At 37.7% G+C, this 21,226-nt stretch overlaps 1 protein-coding gene across 3 annotated transcripts in view; it reads right to left on the bottom strand.

Annotated features, from left to right (window-relative positions):
* Positions 1 to 21,226, bottom strand: part of TAOK1 (TAO kinase 1) — a 158,350-nt gene that overhangs the window by 9,408 nt on the left and 127,716 nt on the right. For all 3 annotated transcript variants that reach the window (XM_038548342.1, XM_038548341.1, XM_038548343.1), the window contains 4 exons: positions 19,138 to 19,341; positions 16,146 to 16,385; positions 11,389 to 11,601; positions 9,057 to 9,239 (listed from right to left, as the gene is read on the bottom strand). In XM_038548342.1, coding sequence (XP_038404270.1) covers positions 9,057 to 9,239; positions 11,389 to 11,601; positions 16,146 to 16,385; positions 19,138 to 19,341 — 840 coding nt within the window. The remainder of the gene's footprint in view (positions 1 to 9,056; positions 9,240 to 11,388; positions 11,602 to 16,145; positions 16,386 to 19,137; positions 19,342 to 21,226) is intronic.

Here is a 21,226-nt window from a genome sequence, read left to right as displayed (position 1 = left end):
AAGAGAGAGGCAGAGACACAGGCAGAAGGAGAAGCAGGCTTCATGCAGAGAACTCAATGCTGGACTTGATCCCGGGACACCAGGATCACACCCTGGGCTGAAGGCAGACTCTCAACCACTGAGCCACCAGGTGTCCCAGTTGTTGTTTTTATTTTTAAGATGAGACAGAGGGAGAAGGAGGGGGGGGGGGTGACGGGGAGGGAGGGAGGGAGAGAGAGAGAGAGAGAGAAAGAGAGAGAGAGAAAGAGAGAGAGAGAAAGAGAGAGGCACACAGACAGAATCTTAAGCAGACTCTACACCCAGCACAGGGCTCAATCGCACAACTCTGAGATCATGACCTGAGCTGAAATAAAGAGTCCGACATCCAACACTTAACTGACTGAGCCATCAGGTGCCCCTGAAGAGTGTGTGACTCTTGATTTCAGGGTCATGAGTTCCAGCCTTATGTTTTATTTTTCTCCAATGTATTTTATTTTTACTTAAAAATAAATAAAAACTAAAAAATTGTATGAAAAAATTTAAAGAGATGTACTGTAGAAATTGTACATAATTTATATTTTTAAAACGTGTAAGATCAGGGGTACCTCAGTTGGTTAAACATCTCCCTTCAGCTCAGGTCATGATCACAGGATCCAGCCCCACAGTGGGCTCCCTGATCAGCAGGATGTCTGCATCTCCCTCTCCATCTCCCTCTGCCCCTCGCCTCCACTTGTGCTCACTCGCTCTCTCAAATAAATAAAATCTTTTTAAAAATGTGTAAGTTCTTTTAATTAATCTGTTTGTTTGTTTATTTATTGAGAGACAGAGAGAGAGAGAGGCAGAGAGGCAGAGACACAGGCAGAGGGAGAAGCAGGCTCCATGCAGGAAGCCCGATATGGGACTTGATCCTGGGATTCCAGGATCACACCCCGGGTCAAAGGCAGGCGCTAAACTGCTGAGCCACCCAGGCATCCTAAGATCAAGTTCTTTTTAAAAATTAAAGATGTTTGTTTGTTATTTAATAAATAAATATGAAAAATAAATATGAAAAATATTATTTTTCATTTGCAGATAGTTGGGGTTACATTAGTTTCAGTTTTTTTTTTATTTTTTATTTTTTTAAATTTATTTATTCATGATAGTCACACGGAGAGACAGAGAGAGGCAGAGACACAGGCAGAGGGAGAAGCAGGCTCTAAGCACTGGGAGGCCGATGTGGGATTCGATCCCGCTGCGCCACCCAGGGATCCCTAGTTTCAGTTTAAAATCAAGTTGTTGTTGTTGTTGTTGTTGTTGTTTTTAAAATAGGCTCCATGTCCAACATGGGGCTTGAACTTGTGAACCTGAGATTAAGAGTCACATGTTGTAGGGGGATCCCTGGGTGGCTCAGCGGTTCAGCACCTGCCTTCAGACCAGGATGTGATCCTGGAGTCCCGGGATCGAGTTCCACATCAGGCTTCCTGCATGGAGCCTGCTTCTCCCTCTGACTGTGTCTCTGCCTCTCTCTCTCTCTTTCTGTGTATCTCATGAATAAATAAATAAAATCTTAAAAAAAAAAAAAAAAAAGAGTCACATGCTGTACTGACTGACCCAACCTGACACCCCTAAAATCAAGTTCTTAAAAGCACCTGGCTGGCTCAGTCGGTTCATCACATGACTCCTGATCTCAGGGTCTTGAGTTCAAGCCCCTTATTGGGCATGGAGCCTACTTAAAAAAAAACAGAAAACAAAGGTAGTACTTCTATTGAAATAATAAATCAAGGCAATTATGATCAATACCTACTAATCCATTAAAGTTAAATGAGAAAGAAAAGGTGTAGGGGGAAACTAGCCTTATCAGATATCCCATAATGTCACTCTAATAAAATAAATATAAAGGACACCTGGGTGGCTCAGTCGGTTGAGCATCTGACTCTTGGCTTTGGCTCAGGTTGTGGTCTTAGGGTCATAAGATCCAGTCCCACACTGGGCTCTGCACTCAGTGCAGAGTCTGCTTGGGATTCTTTCTCCCTCTGCTCCTACTGCTTGTGCTTGCTCTCTTTCTCTCTCTCAGAAATAAATCAATCTTAAAATAAATACGGTACTGGTGCAAAATACTTAGTGAAACAGAATGAAGATCTCAGTTTGTAGGCTTGCATTTATTTATGATTTGACTTGTTTATTTGAGAGAGAAAGAAAATTAGTAGGGGAGTGGCAGGCAGGGGGAGACAGAGAAGAATCCCTGCTGACCAGGGAGGCTGATGTGGGGCTCAATCCCAGGACTTTGAAATAATGACCTGAACCGAAGGGAGACAATGGACTGAGCCACCCAGACACCTCTTTGTAGGCAGCAAGACAAAAGCAGTAATTAGTTTAATGGGAGAAACAAACAGCACAAGCACATTTGGCCAATATCTGGAAGGAAATGGGAATAGAATTCCATCCTACACTACATTCCAGATAGACCAAAACTTTAAGTGAAAGCAAACAAAAAAACTAAAAAGTTTTCATTGAAAAGTTAGGAGATTTTATATAGCTAAAAATTCATAGTTGAATAGCCATGATAATCAGTTCTGGAAAACTGAAAGTATTACAAATAAATACAGCTGATTGTATATACAATTTTTTAAATATTAAAAATACATAAAGTCAAGACTATGAAAAAAGTTGGGGATTTTTTAAAAAAAGATTTTATTTATTTATTCATGAGAGACAAGAGAGAGGCAGAGACATAGGCAGAGGGAGAAGCAGGCTCCCTGCAAGGAGCCACTGAGCCACCCAGGCATCCACAAGTTGGAGGATTTTATGAATGATCATACTGACAAAACCTGAACACCCTGATCAATATTAATATCACTTAAAGGGCAGCCCCAGTGGCTCAGCGGTTTAGCGCCGCCTTCAGCCCAGGGCCTGATCCTGGCGATCTGGGATGGAGTCCCATGTCGGGCTCCCTGCATGGAGCCTGTTTCTCCCTCTGCCTGTGTCTCTACCTCTCTCTGTGTGTGTGTGTCTCTCATGAATAAATAAATAAAATCTTAAAAAAAAAAATCACTTAAAGGTGGCATAGTTAGACATTATGTATCTCTTGATGTGATGCAACAGGAAGTACACTATAACCCTTATGACAATTCCCTGCAAAATTTTTTAAAGAAAAGAAAAAGTTTAATCTAAATATAATCACGCCTCTAGACCTAATTACCAGTTTACAGGAAATATGAAATAAAGAAGAGAGGACTACATTAAATGACACTATGAAGATGAAATAAGCCAAATCCGTAAGTGAGAATTCCTACGGAACAAATGATCCAATCCTCAATTAAAAAAAAAAAAAAAAGGTGGACAGGGATCAGTTATAGACTAAAAAACTTAAAAGATAATTAGCTAAAATGTAATATCTGGACTTAACCAATCCAAATAAACCAACTTAAGACATTTTTGGAATCAAATGGTGGTATGCTGAAATTTCTTCCTCACCTCCTGCCTCTACCACAAAATTGTATATGTGGAGCAGGGGGATAGATAAGAAAAATTTAGCAAAATATTGGTAACTATTGAAGCTGGGTGGTTAAGTACTTGGGGGTTGCACTGTACTAATGCCTCCTACTTCTGTATACGTTTGAAAATTTCCATGATCGGGGCACCTGGGTGGCTCAGTGGTTGAGTGTCTTCCTTTGGCTTGGGTCTGATTCCAGGGTCCTGGGATTGAGTCCCACATGAGGCTCCCTATGGGGAGCCTTCTTCTCCCTCTACCTCTCTCTCTCTCTGGGTCTCTCATGAATAAATAAAATCTTAAAAAAACTTCCATGATAAAAAGTTTTTTAAAAATAAGAAATAATTTAAAAAGGAGCATTAAATCAGTTATCAAGGTTGTTGAGGATTTAAACCAATACTTATTGCTCTCTGCAGAAATCGAACTCAACAAATGAGTTTAGTTTTTATGTATCAAGTTTTCAGAAGTTCCAATTTTTTAAAAAAAATATGAAGTTTCGCAGAGGAGACACATGCAAATAAAAAGTCCTAATAGAATGTGGTAAGACATAATAACAGATTAACAAGGTATAGCAGAAATAAAAAGAGATGGAGTGATTGACTCTATAAAGGAGAAAGATAAGTGTAAATAAAGTATTCCCAGAGGAGGTGGCAGAGACTGGATTGTGAAGGAAGAATACAAGTTTACCAGGAAGAGAAAGGGAAGGAAAAAATATTTTCAGCCAAGGGAACATGTGCAAAGACATGGGAAAATGATAAGTATTTTGGCCAGAACAGATTCCAGTAAGGAGAGTTTGAAAATTATTGAAAGGGGGTGCCTGGATGGCTCAGTGGTTGAGAGTCTGCCTTTGGTTCAGGGTGTGCTCATGGGATCTGGGATCGAGTCCCACACTGAGCTCCCTGTATGGAACCTGGTTCTCCTTCTCTGCCTGTGTCTCTGCCCCCCACCTCTGTCTCTCATGAATAAATAAAATCTTTAAAAAAAAAGAAATTATTGAATTTTCTAGGTACTAAAGTGTTACAAAGTTTTAGAGTGAGCGTTTTATGTGAAGGCTGAAGAACTTAAGATTAGACAAGAGTGCTTTTGAGGGAAAGACATCAAAATTGCTAACTGTGGTGATTTCTTTTTTTTTTTTTTTTAAAGGAGTCCCCAAGGCTCCTTTTTTTTTTTTTTTTAATTTTTATTTATTTATGATAGTCACACAGAGAGAGGGAGAGAGAGGCAGAGATACAGGCAGAGGGAGAAGCAGGCTCCATGCATCGGGAGCCCGACGTGGGATTCGATCCTGAGTCTCCAGGATCGTGCCCTGAGCCAAAGGCAGGCGCCAAACCGCTGCGCCACCAGGGATCCCAAACTGTGGTGATTTCTGAGTGGTGGGACTACAGACATTTTTTTTAAAAAGATTTATTTATTTATTTATTTATTTATTTATTTATTTATTTATTTATGATAGACATAGAGAGAGAGAGAGAGGCAGAGACACAGGAGGAGGGAGAAGCAGGCTCCATGCAGGAGCCTGATGTAGGACTCGATCCCAGGTCTCCAGGACCAGGCCCTGGGCTGCAGGTGGTGCTAAACTGCTGCACCACCGGGGCTCCCCTGACTACAGACATTTTAATTTCTATTTATGCTTTTCTAAACTTGTCAAGCTTTTTTTTCTGTAAAGATTTTTATTTTTTAAGTAATCTCAATACCCAATATGGAGCTCAAACTCACAACCCTGTGATCAAGAGGTACATGTTCTCATGACTAAGCCAGCCAAGTGCCCCTTAAACTTATCAAGTTTTAAGAAAAATGATTGTGTATTTAATAAAATAAATGTTCACTTTTAATAATTACATATAAAATCCTATAAATCCATATAAAAAGAATTTACGTATCTCTAGGGATTCAAAGAACTTCAAATTTATCTTTTAACTATTTTTAATGTAAAACTTAAAAAAATCCACTTACTAAAAGCATTTAATTCAAGGGATCTAATTAATGATGGGAATGTGCTGAGTATATAACTGATCTGAATGTCTTGCATATTGTCTGAAGGAAATTCGTGACAAAAATATTAAACACTAATGCTTATCAACCTTTTATGTAGTATGCATTCAGTTTTGTTTGCTGATTAGTATTGTCATTTAAGAAACTCAGAACATTTTTCAATAATATAAAAATGAAACTAAGATTTATGATGGGCTACATTAATTCCTATTTCTTTTAAAACCTGTGACTTTAAAAAATTAAAATTATAAATAAACAAACATAAAACCTGTGACTTAGTTTTTGTAAATTAGAAAAGTGGCTTCACTGGGTTGATAAGAGTTACTGTAATTAAGACTTTTGAGAGGATCTTCCAGCCAATTTCCTTTGAAATCAAATTCGGTATTTTTGTATGAATATTTTCAGTTCCACAAAGAAAGGTCCTAAAAAGTGTTCTAATTGCCAATTCTTACTTAAAAACTACCAACTATGTTATTGATGCTGTAAAATATTGAGAGAAAACTAAATGAAATAATTAAAAAAAAAGCCCACTTATACTTTGGAGATACTACCACTTTTCATGCATGTATAAAATTCACATGGGATTTAACATTTTTCTTTCATTTTTATTTTTTTTAAAGATTTTATTTATTTATTCATGAGAGACACAGAGAGGGAGAGAGAGAGAGGCAGAGACACAGGCAGAGGGAGAAGCAGGCTCCATGCAGGGAGCCTGATATGGGACTCGAGCCTGGATCTCCAGGATTAGACCCTGGGCTGAAGGCGGCACTAAACCGCTGAGCCACCTGGGCTGCCCCCGAAAACAATTTTTTTAAACAGAATTATTATTCATCTATAAACAACTAATGTTCACTCAGATTCCATCTGTATTTTCAGACGGCTGCTTCCTTTCTGTACAACCAGTAAATACAAGGTACAGAAAAATAGCTGTTAAAACTTTTCAAAGTTTTTATAGGGAAGGTACATGGATTTGGCAGTTGCCAACTGATTCAAACTGCTTCACAGTCATGCCCTTCATTTGAAATGTAACCATTAGCCCTAAAAATCAAGCAGCAACTCAAAGCACTACAGATTATCATCCTATTGTTTTTTAAATTATTTTTAATACTAAATAATCGTTAGTATTTTCCATTATCCAAAGTAATATTTAAAAAAGTAAAGTAGAAAAAAGAACAAATCTACTGTATTAAATAGCCACTAACATTCTTTCAATTCACTATAAGTGTAATTTGTCTTTTTGATTTCATTCAATACATCATAAGCATTTCCCCATATTAATACTGTCTTTGTAGCCATCATTTAAATGGCTGAGCAAGATTTCATTGGCTTAGCCATAATTACTTAATTATATCTCTATTTAGATGGTTAGGTGATTTTTTTTCCCAAGCTTTTATTTAAATTCCAGTTAGTTAACATAGAGTGTAATATTAGTTTTAGGTGTAGAATTTAGTGATTCATCACTTATATATATACAACACCGGATATATCACAAGTGCACTTAATCCTCATCACTCATTTAACCCATTTCCCCCACTGACCTGCCCACTTCCCCTCCAGTAACCAAAATGGTTAGATATTTTAAACCATTATAAAATGTTATAACGACCATTTATATGCATAATTTTCCCTGTATTTTGGATTTCCTTAGGCCAAATTCTAAAAGTCTCAAATGCTTAACAATTCAAAGCTCAATATATACATCCAAATTGCTTTTCAAAATGCATTTACAGTGTATGAGAGTACCACTGTACCTTCTCCAGTGGGTATCAGTTTTAAACAGGCTTTGTAGAACATGTAGACTTTGGTTCATATATTGAAAAAAGACTGTACCTAACTAAGATACTAATTAGCACTGTTTAAATTCTGAACCACTAGATGGAGCTAAAAATACAAATACATTTTAATAGTACCAATATTTCTCCCGATATTATTTCTAAAATATTATAGATTATCCTTTTAGATAATTTTGAAGCATAAGAGACAGAACTTCGGACTGAATTTTAAATGTTCAAATTGGAATCACATTTATAAAATCTGAAAAACTAGATTTAAAAAAAAAATTTATGTGTCTTTCTCACCTTGAATGAGAAACGTAACGGAGATAATTTTTAGAGCCAAATAACTCTCAAAGAAGCTAGAGTAATAAAAGACAGCTGTCCTGGGAAATAGTAACATCTTAGTTATGTGAATTTTTTTAATATGAGAAGACACTGTATTTTTATCCAGAAACAATGACAACTTTCATTAGGCAAGACTATTAGGCAAATATTCACTTACATTGGACCTAAGACAATACCAGCTATTGGGAACTATGGCTCAGGAATTCTTTTTTTTTTTTTTTAATATTTATTTATTTATTTATGAGAGAGAGAGAGAGAGAGAGAGAGAGAGGCAGAGACACAGGAGGAGGGAGAAGCAGGCTCCATGACGGAATCATGCCCTAGGCCAAAGGCAGGCGCTAAACCGCTGAGCCACCCAGGGATCCCATGGCTCAGGAATTCTTTTTTTGTTTGTTTGTTTTTTTCTTTGGCTCAGGAATTCTTTTTTTTTTTTTTTTAATTTTTATTTATTTATGATAGTCACACACACACAGAGAGAGAGAGAGAGAGAGAGAGAGGCAGAGACACAGGCGGAGGGAGAAGCAGGCTCCATGCACTGGGAGCCCGACATGGGATTCGATCCCGGGTCTCCAGGACCGCGCCCCGGGCCAAAGGCAGGCGCTAAACCGCTGTGCCACCCAGGGATCCCTGGCTCAGGAATTCTTAAACATAGCTTTGAATCCTGAATATTCTACTACAGTTGACCCTTGAACAGCATGAGTTTGAACTACATGTTTCTCCTTACATGTGATTTTTTTCCAATACAGTAAAATACTGTAAATGTATGTTCTCTTCTCTAGCTTACTATATTGTAAGAAGACAGTATGTAATACATATAACATACAAAATATGTGTTAATTGACTATGTTATTTGTAAGGCTTCTGGTCACTTTTATACATGAAGAAAAGTTAATGCAAATTTCAACCGGACAGGTTGTCACAGCCCCTAACCCCCACATTGTTCAAGGATCAACTATGCTTCTAACAACAAATAGTGTCCTCTTTAATGTCTTAAAAATCTGCCCATCATTCTTTCCCCCCAAACACACTCATACTCACACACACAATTTTACTATCTTAAAGGATGAAATGAATTTGGGGATTCTAGTTCGATTCTTTAATATATCTGACAAAGAATAAGTAAATATAAATAAGGCAATTACTAACATTCTTTTTCTTTACTATCCAAGTTTTTCTCCAATCTCCCTAGAGTGAGGTACATAAAATAAGTGAGAATCACGCTAGAGCTACTCTCTCCCAATTCATATAATTCCATATTCCTTCCTCTAGCAATTACTACTTATATTTCCCCTTGATGTTTAGTACTCAATAATTATAAGGTTCATTACTGAATCAATAATTTTAAAGAAAAAGAAAAACACTACCAAAACTAGAATTAAGGAAGCACGGTATTGTGAAAACAATCTAATGCCACCTATCAATATGAAAAAATATTTATAGAATGCTTCTGCTGAAAGCAAACACTAGCACAATTACCTTCCTCGTATTACTTATACCTTTTGTTCTAAGAGTGCCCTGCGGAGAGAGACCCTCTGTTCAAGTTCTCGAAGCTCTCGATCATGCTGTGCCTCGGCTTGCATCTTGATTTTGCTCTGATATGCATTCAACAGCTCCAGTTCCTGCTGCAGCTGCATCTTCAAAACCTGGCACTCTGCTTCCTGTGCTTCATCCAAACGTAGCTGAAAGAGAGAAAGAAAATATCCTGTGAGTTATCTATCCCTTACCTTACGGAAAACAGGAGGTGAGAAAAGACAGACTATTCTCTTTTGTAGGATACACAATTGTTCTTTCTCTCTCATGCCTCGGAGTAAACATCTCTGAAAAGGAAGGCCTAGTAATCACTGATGGCATTAGGAAGATAAAACTATCATGAGCTCTCTGGAGGATGCCTTAAAAACCACATTTTTCTTAAGAAAAAATCTAGAATATGATCAGATGATATAAGACTCTGAATACTTTCTCTCCAATAGAAATAACTATAGCATAGGGACCAGCAAACAGCCTGCTGGCCGAATCTGGGCAGTTGCCTGGGTTTTTTTGTTTTTACTTTTTTATACACTCTACTAGTTAAGAACAGTTGTTGTTGTTGTTGTTGTTTTTTTTAAGATTTATTTATTTGGGGAGCCTGGGTGGCTCAGCTGGTTAACATTTGCCTTTGGTTAGGGTCATGATCCTGGAGTCCCAGGATCTAGCCCCACATCAGGCTCCCTGCTCAGTGAGGAGTCTGCTTCTCTCTCTCCCTCGATTCCTTCCCTGCCTGTGCTCTCTCTCTCAAATAAGTAAATAAAATCTTAAAAAAAAAATTATTGGGACACCTGGGTGGCTCAGCGGTTGAGCATCTGCCTTTGGCTCAGGGCGTGATCCCACAGTCCCCGGATCAAGTTCCGCATTGGGCTCCCTGCATGGAGCCTGCTTCTCCCTCTGCCTATGTGTCTGCCTGCCTCTCTTTCTCTGTCTCTCATGAATAAATAAATAAAATCTTAAAAAAATATAATAAAATAAAAAAAATTTTTTTAAATTTATTTGTCCTAAAGAAAGAGGGAGAGAGCACGAGAGGGAGGTGCAGAGGGAGAGGGAGAGAGAATCCAAAGCAGACTCCTCATTGAGCTCAGAGCCCGACAGGGGGCTCAATCTCATGACCCCAAGACCACGACCTGAGCCAAAATCAAGAGTTGGAGGCTTAAACAACTGTGCCACCCAGGCACCTCAAGAATGGTTTTTACATTTGAAATAGTTATCTTTTAAATGGCTATATAAGTACCCACATGGTATCTTCAATTTTGCCTCCTGCCCTACAAACTCTAAAATATTTACTATCTGGCTCTTTAAGAAAATGTTTACAAAACTTATATAGAAAATATTTTGGGGTCCTTGGGTGGCTCAGTTGATTAAATGCTCAACTCCTGGTTTTGGCTCTGGTCATGGTATCAGGGTCATGGGATCCAGCCATAAGTGTGACTCCACACTCAGTAGGGAGTCTTCTTTTTTCCCCTCTCTCTGCCTTTCTCCACCCACCTACCACCTGCACTCTCTCCCTAAAATAAATAAATAAATCTTTAAAAGTATTTCATGTTTTTTATTTAAAGATTTTATTTATTCAGTCATGAGAGACACATAAAGAGAGACCGCCACTGGCAGAGGGAGAAGCAAGCAGGCTCCATGCAAGGAGCCCGATGTGGGACTTCATCCAAGGAATCTGGGATCACGCCCTGAGTCCAAGGTAGACGCTCAACCGCTGAGCCACTCAGGCGTCCCTTTAAAAATATTTCATATTTGTAATTAAATGTGACCATCTGAATTCTAAATACAGTACTACTTTTTTCTACTACCTAACAAGGCTGCTGCTCCAATCTTGACATGTTATTGGGGTAAGTGTTAAACACCTGAGGAGCACTGGCAGAGAGCCTGTTTAAAACTTCAGGTCTAAATGTATCAATGAGAATTCTATATCCACATGCATGCTTCTAAGCAATGCTCAGAACAGGAAGACTATGGACCATCACCACTATTTCCAAGCTGCAGGAGAACTAGCATTTCTTTTTTTTAAGATTTTATTTATTTATTTATGAGAGACAGAGAGAGAGAGAGAGAGAGAGGCAGAGACACAGGCAGAGGGAGAAGCAGGTCCCATGCAGGGAGCCTGACGTGGGACTCAATCCCAGGTCCCCAGGATCAGGCCCTGGGCTGAAGGCAGCGCTAAATCACTGAGCCACCCAGGCTGCCCAGAACTATCATTTCTAATTAGCATTTTAATTGCTGGGATTTCATTGCTGTAGAAGGGAAAGGAGCACTAACTAAATTTATTTTGCCTAAATAAAACAAACTCACAGCTTGTGTGGAGAGCATTTCATTAATGCTGTGGTCATACTGCTCAGCCAAGATGGCTAACTTCCGGGTCTGCTCCTCCTTGAGTCGTTTCAGAACAGCCTTGTGCTCACTCTTTGGTGTCGTCTCCAATAGGTGATTTCTTAATGCTTTATACTGTCTGGTTTGAATTTTGCAGGTGTCCTGAAACTGCTTTTTTATTTGGAGTTCTTTAGACTAGGAAGAAAAAAATAGATGCATGTAATTTTTAATATATGGCATTTGGTATACCTTAGGCTTACATTAAAACAAATGCTACCAGGAAAACAGGAGAAGAAAAACAAAAAGGTCAGATCATAAGGTTGCAGTTACTTTTGCACTTGGCTATTGGGTCACACCACTAGATTCTATGCATTTTTTAAACAAAAGCTCTAATTAAAAAAATTAAAATATCAATAATCTCACTTATCACAGGACTTAAAGCAATAGTTATTATTTTGTTAGAAATTTAGTGACCTAAGTAAATATTAAAATTAGCTTTACCATGTATATTGATGACAGAAAATTAAATTTCTTCTCATGCATTTAGTAGCCAGACAATATCTGAGACACTTTGCTTCAATTTCTTTTAATAATAATCTTAACTCTAACTACATACTGTATAACAGATCCCACAAAAGCAGGGCATTAGTAACTGACTAATATTGTTATTTATAGTTAATTTTCCTTTTTACCTGAAACTAGGTAGAAACACACTTAGTAATGGTTTATGCTTTAATACCATAAGCAAAAACCTGAAAGTCAGTCAGGTTAACTCATCTTTTAAAGGTCAAACAAAAGTTATGGGGCAAGGGAGAGGACAACTTCCTTGGGAGTGATAAGCTACATAAATATATTTTTTAAAGGTTTTATTTATTTATTCATGAGACACACACACACACACACACAGAGGCAGGGACACAGGCAGAGGGAGAAGCAGGCTCCATGCAGGGAGCCAGATGTGGAACTCGATCCCTGGTCTCCAGGATCACGCCCTGGGCCGAAGGCAGCGCTAAACCACTGAGCCACCCGGGCTGCCCTACATAAATATTTCTGAGATAAAATAATTGAGCCCAGAGACAGTTTTGGCTTTAATTTTTGTTAATCACAGGTTATTCTATGAACTCAGGTTTTAGCACAATTTGATAAGATGAGATATAATTCTAGAAAGTATATTGAGTCTGTAAGTGAGAATATATTTATTTACTCCACTAAGGCAGAACCTACACTTGAAATTATTTTACCTTAATGTAAATACTGCCAGATATTGATTAGTTGCTTCAGTATGCAACATATGTACATATTACCAAAGTAAAACACTTGTCAAGGAACTAGTTATTATTCACCACCCCTTGTAATACTACAACATCAAATAGACTTTTCCATATTTCATACCAACTGAGGCACTAGATCATAGTCATAATACTTTATTCTGTGAAGGGTCAAGAATTGTCCAACTAGAAAGAGAAACTCTGGGTTTAATTATGCTTTGTAGCACTACACTTAAATACTGTCCTTGGTTAACAAAATTCTTCCTTTAACTTTAACTTTAACAAAAGTTAGCTAGGAATGAAACAATGAAATTTAGACATTCTCTCCTGTCTCTGTATAACATTCACTCTTTTAAAAAGTTCTTATTTTGGGTATCGCTGGGTGGCTCAGTGGTTTGGCGCCTGCCTTTGGCCCGGGGCGCGATCCTGGAGTCGCGGGATGGAGTCCCGCCTCATGCTCCTGGCATGGAGCCTGCTTCTCCCTCTGGCTGTGTCTCTGCTTCTCTCTCTCTCTCTCCCTATGTCTATCATGAATAAATAAATAAAATCTAAAAAAAAAAAAGTTCTTATTTTTAAAATATGCTACCAAGAAAACTGTAATCATTCCATATCATTAGCCTAAAGAGAAAAAAGAACTTGAAAATTTTTTTTCAACAAGAGTTAACACTTATACCTAAGAATAAACTATATCCCTCAATAGTTAACCCAAGTGAAAACAAAAACAAAGTTACAGTTGTTTCTCTTCACTTATACTCATTTAACACTATTATCTGGATAGCAGATGAAGAAACGTATTTAGACAATACGTATTTACCCAACTCATTCTACAGAAATGACACACTAACATAAGTGCTCAAACTAAAGTCCCCCTACTCCCCATTAAAGTCTTGAAGGAAGTTGGAAGACACAACTATTAAGACTTAAGCAAATAAAAATGGGATGACTTGGGAGTTAAAATATAGACTATTTTCTTTAAGCAAGGAGACGGATATACATAATTCAGAGGAACATCATGATTTTCTTCCCTACAAAAGTAACAGAACAATTTCCTTTATGGAAAATCTTGAGATCACTGGTCATCAAAGGAGGCATTCTAAATCATTTAAAGTCTGAGTATGATTGTGAAATATTATTGCTCTGCTCACTTTTTGTATAGTATCTGCATAAATTAAATACAGTGCTTACAAGCTTTCAAACCAAAAAGGTTCCAACAAGAGGAAACAGAAAGGAAGGCTTAAACATCAAACAACCACCTATTTCAAGTCTTAGAGAAATACAATCATACTAGATTTATGGTATGACTATAGAAAACTAACAAGCTTTCAGTTTGGTTTACTTCTGGGTACTGTTGACTTTATAACAATAATTAATCTTACAGACATGTTGTTTAAAAAATCTTTTGGTGGGAAATTGTTCTGTATCCATAAGAGTATATATTTTCTTCATTACAAAGACAAAATAAATCTGAAAAATCATTATAATTCCAATTTTTCTAAGCAATGACTAAAAGTTACATGGGGAGTCAACATAAGCTAATCTAAATGATGCTAATTATTTTGAAGACATAACAAAGTAAAATTTTACCCCAGTTCACAAGTAAAGGGTAAACCATCTTAATTTTCCTTCTATATTTCATTCAAGATAGTCTTAGAATGGAGTTGCATGGGAATCAGAGTTACAATTGGATACAGTATAGATTCTAGATTTTAACACAGATTACCCCTGTTAATGAATTTCACTTCAGTTCAGGACAGTTAAAGACAAAGAACTATTTTATTTTATTTTATTTTTATTTTTTAAAGATTTTATTTATTTACTCATGAGAGACACACACAGAGAGAGAGGCAGAGACATAGGCAGAGGGAGAAGCAAGCTCCATGAAGGGAGCCTGACGTGGGACTCGGTCCCGAGTCTCTACGATCATGCCCTGGGCTGAAGGCGGTGCTAAACCGCTGGGCCACCGGGACTGCCCTACTTTTTTTTTTTTTAAAGATTTTGTTTATTTATTCATGAGAGACACAGAAAGAGAGAGAGAGAGAGAGAGAGGCAGAGACACAGGCAGAGGGAGAAGCAGGCTCCATGCAGGGAGCCCGACGTGGGACTCAATCCTGGGTCTCCAGGATCACACCCTGGGCCGAAGGCAGCACTAAACCGCTGGGCCACCGGGGCTGCCCAAAGAACAGTTTTATGGTTAAATTATCAAATAAAAGCCGTAAAGTTTGTTTGTTTATTTATTTATTTAACATTTAGTTTTTTTTTTTTTTTTTTTTTTTTTTTTTAATTTATTGATTCATGAGCGAGAGAGGGAGAGAGGCAGAGAGGGAGAGATACAGGCCAAGGAAGAAGCAGGCTCCATGCAGGGAGCCTGATGTGGGACTCGATCCCGGGTCTCCAGGATCACACCCTGGGCTGAAGGTGGCGCTAAACCGCTGCGCCACCAGGGCTGCCCAAAAGCCGTAAAGTTTAAAAAGGAAATACTGTGGGATATGGGCCTTACTGGATGTAAATAAATGTTTAAAGTTTGCAGACATAAACAAATTAATTGAGGTACCAAACTACAGCCTATGCAGTGGATGGTTTTGCTGTTAATCACTAAGATTAATGTGATTGTATTCCTTCAAATATTTGTTACAAGTTATAAAATTTGAAAACCTCCTGGAATTGCTCTGGTTGACTCTGGGCTAGACCAACTGGCTAGAGAGACAAGGGAAGAGGGAAATCTTCAGAATACACTTTGGTATCTTTCAAATTTCATACTATGTAAATGAATTCCTGTATTCAAAGTAAGTATAAAATATAAAGTCCTTTGGTATTATATATCACCAATACTTGTCTTTACTTCTTTTTGTGAGGGAAGGCTATATAACAGCTTGCTCTACTCTGATGTGCTAATGAAAAAAAAAAGTATATATATCTCCCAACTACCTATGCTACAGTACCTACACTACCAAGCAAAGAAAGAAAGCAAGTGGACTGGGATAACACTGTGATAATTCCTTCATTTCTTTTAATATGTAAGTATAGACAATGAAGGGAGAGGGAATAAAGAGGCATTTTTTATTCACTGGCTTCTGTGCTGATTAAAAATGCAGTATCTTTTCTGGAAATAAATCATATTTAGAGTAAATAAGATTCTGAAATCATATTACTTGGAACAGCAGAGAGAAGACTACAGGTTAGCATGTTGACGTGTTAACTGTAATAACGGCATTGGACATTTGGGTACATTTAAAATAAGAATTCTGATTCTTATTTATGGCACATCCCACAGTTAAAAGTTTTCCTAATGAGAAATACATAAGCAAAAAGTCTACAGCTATGGACACTCCACATTAAAACTAACCAAATATTCTTAAAATGAAAAGAAAAAAGTCTATTCATTTTATGTCAGACCTCTGTCTTAGACCTTTACTGTTTACATGAATGCCTTTTATCTCTTCCTTTTTATCAAGAACTTTAGGTTAAAGGTACCTTCAGACTCTTAGGCTGTTGTCGAACCTCCATGACATGCTTTCGCCTTAGTTCTCGTTCTCTTCGCTTGTTATATTCCAGCTGGTTTGTCAGCTCAGTTTGATGCTGTAATCTGATCAACTCACAGCGCATCTTCTGAATTGTATTGAGGTGACGGAACTCCAGTTCTTGCATGGATTCATGCTGTCGCAGTAGCATGGCATGTTCTAAGTCCTTTTGAGTCTGCCTTTTATTTAACTCCTAATCCATAACACAAAAGACAAAGGAATAATACTGTTGTATGATGCCAGGAAAAAAAATCCTAAGAAACAGAATAACCAGGAAATAGATGTAATTCTCTGATTCAATAATGGCTACATAGTAAGTATGAGAGTTTCATAATATTTATTGTAGTAAATCAACAATTAGCACAAATGCTGTTCATTTACTATTCACTAACACTGCTTTATGCAAAAAGCTTAAAAGCTATCAAATCTATCTCGAGAGGTTACTGTCCTTCCCTCTTTCCTTTCTTTCTTGTTTCCTACTTTTATATTTGAAGAGGGTTCAAAGTCATCCTTTGAATTTTTTAAGAGTATATTACGAGGAGCATACCCAATATAGTGTAGTGGTTAAGAACATAGACTGTAGAGCTAGGCTGCCTGTATTCTATTTTTTTTTAAAAGACTTATTTATTTGTGAAAGAGAGAGAGAGAGAGAGAGGAGAGAGAGAGACAGAGAGAGAGGAGAGAGAGAGAGAGAGAGCGGTTTAGCGTCTAGGAGAGAGAGAGAGAGAGAGAGTGCACGCATCCGTGCAGCAAGGAGGGGGAGAGGGAGGAGAGAGTGTCCCAAGTAGACTCGAGATAAGCATGAAGCCTTCTCGGGGCTTGATCTCATAACCCTGAGATCACAACCTGAGCTGAAATCAAGAGTCAGATGCTTAACTGACTGTGCCACCCAAGTGCCCCGAGGCTGTCTGTATTCTAAATCCTAGCTCTGCTGTTTATGAGCAGCAAATCCTTAGGTGAGTCATTTAAACTCTCTGCTTCAAGGGCATCTAGGTGTCTCAGTGGGTGAGCATCTGCCTTTGCCTCAGGTCGTGACTGTGGGGTCCTGAGATCGAGTCTTGCATCAGGCTCCCCATAGGGAGCCTCCTTCTCCCTCTGCCTATTTCTCTGCCTGTGTCTCTCATAAATATAAACAAACAAACAAACAAACAGACAAATAAATAAATAAAATCTTTTAAAAAGATTAAATTAGGGATGCCTGGGTGGGCTCAGCGGTTGGTTGCCTGCCCTCAGCTCAGGTCGTGATCTCGGGATCCGAGATAGAGTTCCTCATTGGGCTCCTGGTGGGGAGACTGCTTCTCCCTCTGCCTGTGTCTCTGCCTGCCTCTCTCTCTCTCTCTCTCTCTCTCTCTCTGTCTCTCATGAATAAATGAATATATCTTTAAAAAAAAAGATCATATTAAATTAAAAACTAAACTCTCTGCTTCAGCTTCATCACTTTTCAAATGGAGATAATATAGTTATTTCATAGATTTAATGTGAGGATGAAATAAGTTCATAAATAGGCCTCACTCAGAATAATACTGAGCACATCATGCTTGATACATTTTTTTCAGATTAAAAAGAACAAGTGAAAAAAAAACCAAACAAACAACAAGTGTACACCCCCCACCCCACGCAGTCAAAATCAAAGTTGCCTCCTTTGCCTCTGCAAACTATTTCTCCAGAGGCCAACAGTATGGTGCAAAAGCTTCCCAAAATTACCCCCATGCTTATCGTGACATGTCTATTATACAAAACATACAGTTTTAATACTGAATACCAATATACGTTATAGACATGTAATATGCTTTCTTCAACTAAAAATATAATGGACATATATCCCAACCAGATCAGTACATAAAGGACTTTTTAAGTTTCAATAGTAAGCTTCTGCTTTACAATTCTATAATTTTTCCATTCTTTTGCTTTAAGTAAATTTTCAGGCAATACTCATGCATGATGCATCATATAATCATATTATTATTTCTTTAAGATACAGTTCCAGAAGTGGATTTGGTGGGTAAAAATATAGGTGTATATTAAGTTTTACAAACTACCACTGGGGGCACCTGGGTGGCTCAGTTAAGCCTCCGACTTTTGATTTCAGCTCAGGTCATGATCCTGATCGGGGTCGTGAGATCAAGTCTGGGTTGGGCTCTGCACTGGGTGTGAAGCCTGCTTAGATTGTCTCACTATTTCTCCCTCTGCTCCTACCCTCCTTATGCTCTCTCTAAAAATAAATAAATAAAAAAGCTATTGCTGAATTATGCTCCAAAGAGGCAGTATTAGTTTATACTTATCAACACTACCCAACTCTCCATGTTACCAGCCTTTTAAATTATTCTTATCTAATTGATACAACTGTTTTAACTCAAAATTCTAATAATTATTACTGAATTTGAACAGTTGTGCTATACTTAAAGCTTATTTTATGCCACCTTGGAAATAAATTTATCTATGTTCATAGGTGTCCCTGATAATAAAAATAATCATTTTCATTGTGATGAGAGTTTCCACATTTGCCTAGTTAATAATTACATGATTATAACAATGTTAAATGGTAACACACAATTCATGGCACTCACTTCAGATCAGAAGGCATAAATTATCCAATTAATTTTCTCATATTTAAAAATTAATACTTCCTTCATTATTCATGATTTAATATTTATTAAATAAATATTAATATTATATCCAACTATGGACCAGATACTAGGAATATAAAGACCTGAATAAAACCTGTGGCTTCATATAATTTCCATTCTAACTGGGGAGAGAGACTTCCCCCAGAAAGTGTGTATGTGTAAAAAGAAAGAAGTAGAAAGAAGAATAAAACGAGAAAGCAAGCCATGTGGATTGAATATCTGGGGAAGAAAGAGTTAGGCCAAGGGAATTACGAGTGCAAAGGCCTTGCAACTGGGATGTGGCAGACCTACTTCTGATATCACACCATTCAAACATACCTCCCTGACAAGGTCTTGCTCCAAGTTATGGCGTCCAAGTAACATTCTTCTCTTGAAGCGACGGCATTCTAGCTCTAGGTATTGCCTTTGTCGTCGAAGAAGATTAGCCTCTTCCTCTGCTTGGAAATGCTGTATATTCTCCTTCTGCTTTGAAAGCCACTCTTGTTTTTCTTTTTTTGGGGTGCTCTGGTTTTCATTCAGTTCCTAGCAAAATAAAAACTCAGTTTAAAATACATAAAAATTGACTACATGAATACAGTTACTATAAAATTTGGTAGCTGGTAAATTTATTTATTTATTTTTTTAAGAGGGTTTTTAAAAAATATTTTATTTATTTATTCATAGAGACAGAGAGAGAGAGAGGCAGAAACACAGGCAGAGAGAGAAGCAGGCATCATACAGAGAGCCTGACGTGGGACTTGATCCAAGGTCTCCAGGATCACGCCCTGGGCTGCAGGCGGCGCTAAACCGCTGCGCCACCGGGACTGCCCGGTAGCTGGTAAATTTAAAACACAGTATTTAACTTGTGTCCTCTCTAGTGCTCAGGCAGGGCACTGACCTTCAGGAGGCAGGTAATAGTTTCCTTCTTCTTGAGTTACCAGTGAATTAGGACAGGGAAAGATAAAAGTACATTAGAAAACATGCATACCTTTTGGCTTTGCACAGTTACACTTATGATGATTCAAAAATACATAATGAAGTAAATGAAATAAAACATCTTTCTTTAAATCATTCCCAAGAAGAGATAGAAGGTAGTGTTTTCAGGTAGAAATCATATATAAATTAAAATTAAGGCTAAAATACAGTTGGGGGGGATCCCTGGGTGGCTCAGCGGTTTAGCGTCTGCCTTTGGCCCAGGGCGCAATCCTGGGGTCCCGGGATCGAGTCCTGTGTCGGGCTCCCGGCAATGGAGTCTGCTTCTCCCTCTGTCTGTGTTTCTGCCTCTCTCTCTCTCTCTGTCTATCATGAATAAATAAATAAATCTTAAAAAAATAAAAATAAAAAAGTAAAAATAAAATACAGTTATGTCTCACTTGGTTTTTAGCATTCTAAAAATCAAGCTTTTGGCAAGATTATGGATGTACTCAATATAAAAGTCTTGGAAATTATTATTTTAAAAATATTTTATTTATTTATTCATAGAGAGACAGAGAGAGGCAGAAATAGGCAGAGGGAAAAGCAGACTCCCTAGGGAAAGTCTGATGCAGGACTTGATCCCAGGACCATAGAATCACAACCTGAGCCGAAGGCAGACAAACACTGAGCCACCCAGGCGTCCCAAAAGACTTGGAAATTAAATGGAAAATCAACAAAACCATGGGAGAATAGAGACCTTTTTTAGAAGTGGTATTTAATACTAAGCATTAATAACCATGAACAAATAAAAAACAATGCTTTTCTATAGCATTTTAAGTATCATCTCAATAACTATCTACATGAAAACATGTTTGTATTGGGCAAGATGAAAACATTCATCATATACCCAGGCAAACTCTAGGATGTTAAATTAATACTAGTATATTTTCTTTTTTTTTTTTTTTAAAGACTTTATTTATTCATTAGAGACAGAGAGAGAGAGAGAGAGAGAGGAAGAGAGAGAGAGAGGCAGAGACACAAGCAGAGGGAGAAGCAGGTTCCATGCAGGGAGCCTGATGTGGGACTCGATCCCAGGACTCCAGGATCATGCTCTGGGCTGAAAGCAGGAACTAAAAACTGCTGAGCCACCCAGAGATCCCACTAGTATATTTTCAACCCATAAAAAGCCATCAATATTGCAGAGAATACAAATCAGTCATCTTTCCTAAGTCTAAACAGATTTTTCAGAGATACTAACCTTATGGTCCTTCCTGTTATTCAAGAAAGAGACCAATTCTTTATAACTGAAATTCATAAGATATTCAAACACATAAAAATAAAAAGCAGATAAATTAGTAGTTCTCAAATAAGGGTGTATATGTACACACACTACATGAGTAGTGTAGAGTAATACAGGCACACAGAGAATCACCTGGTATTTTTTTTTTTTTACTTATAAATTCAGTTAACAAATAGTGGCATCATTAATTTCAGATGTGGAGTTCAGTAATTC

Source organism: Canis lupus, chromosome 9, assembly GCF_011100685.1.
Source record: "Canis lupus familiaris isolate Mischka breed German Shepherd chromosome 9, alternate assembly UU_Cfam_GSD_1.0, whole genome shotgun sequence".
Taxonomy (NCBI): domain Eukaryota; kingdom Metazoa; phylum Chordata; class Mammalia; order Carnivora; family Canidae; genus Canis; species Canis lupus.
This window is presented reverse-complemented; position numbering and strand designations above follow the sequence as displayed.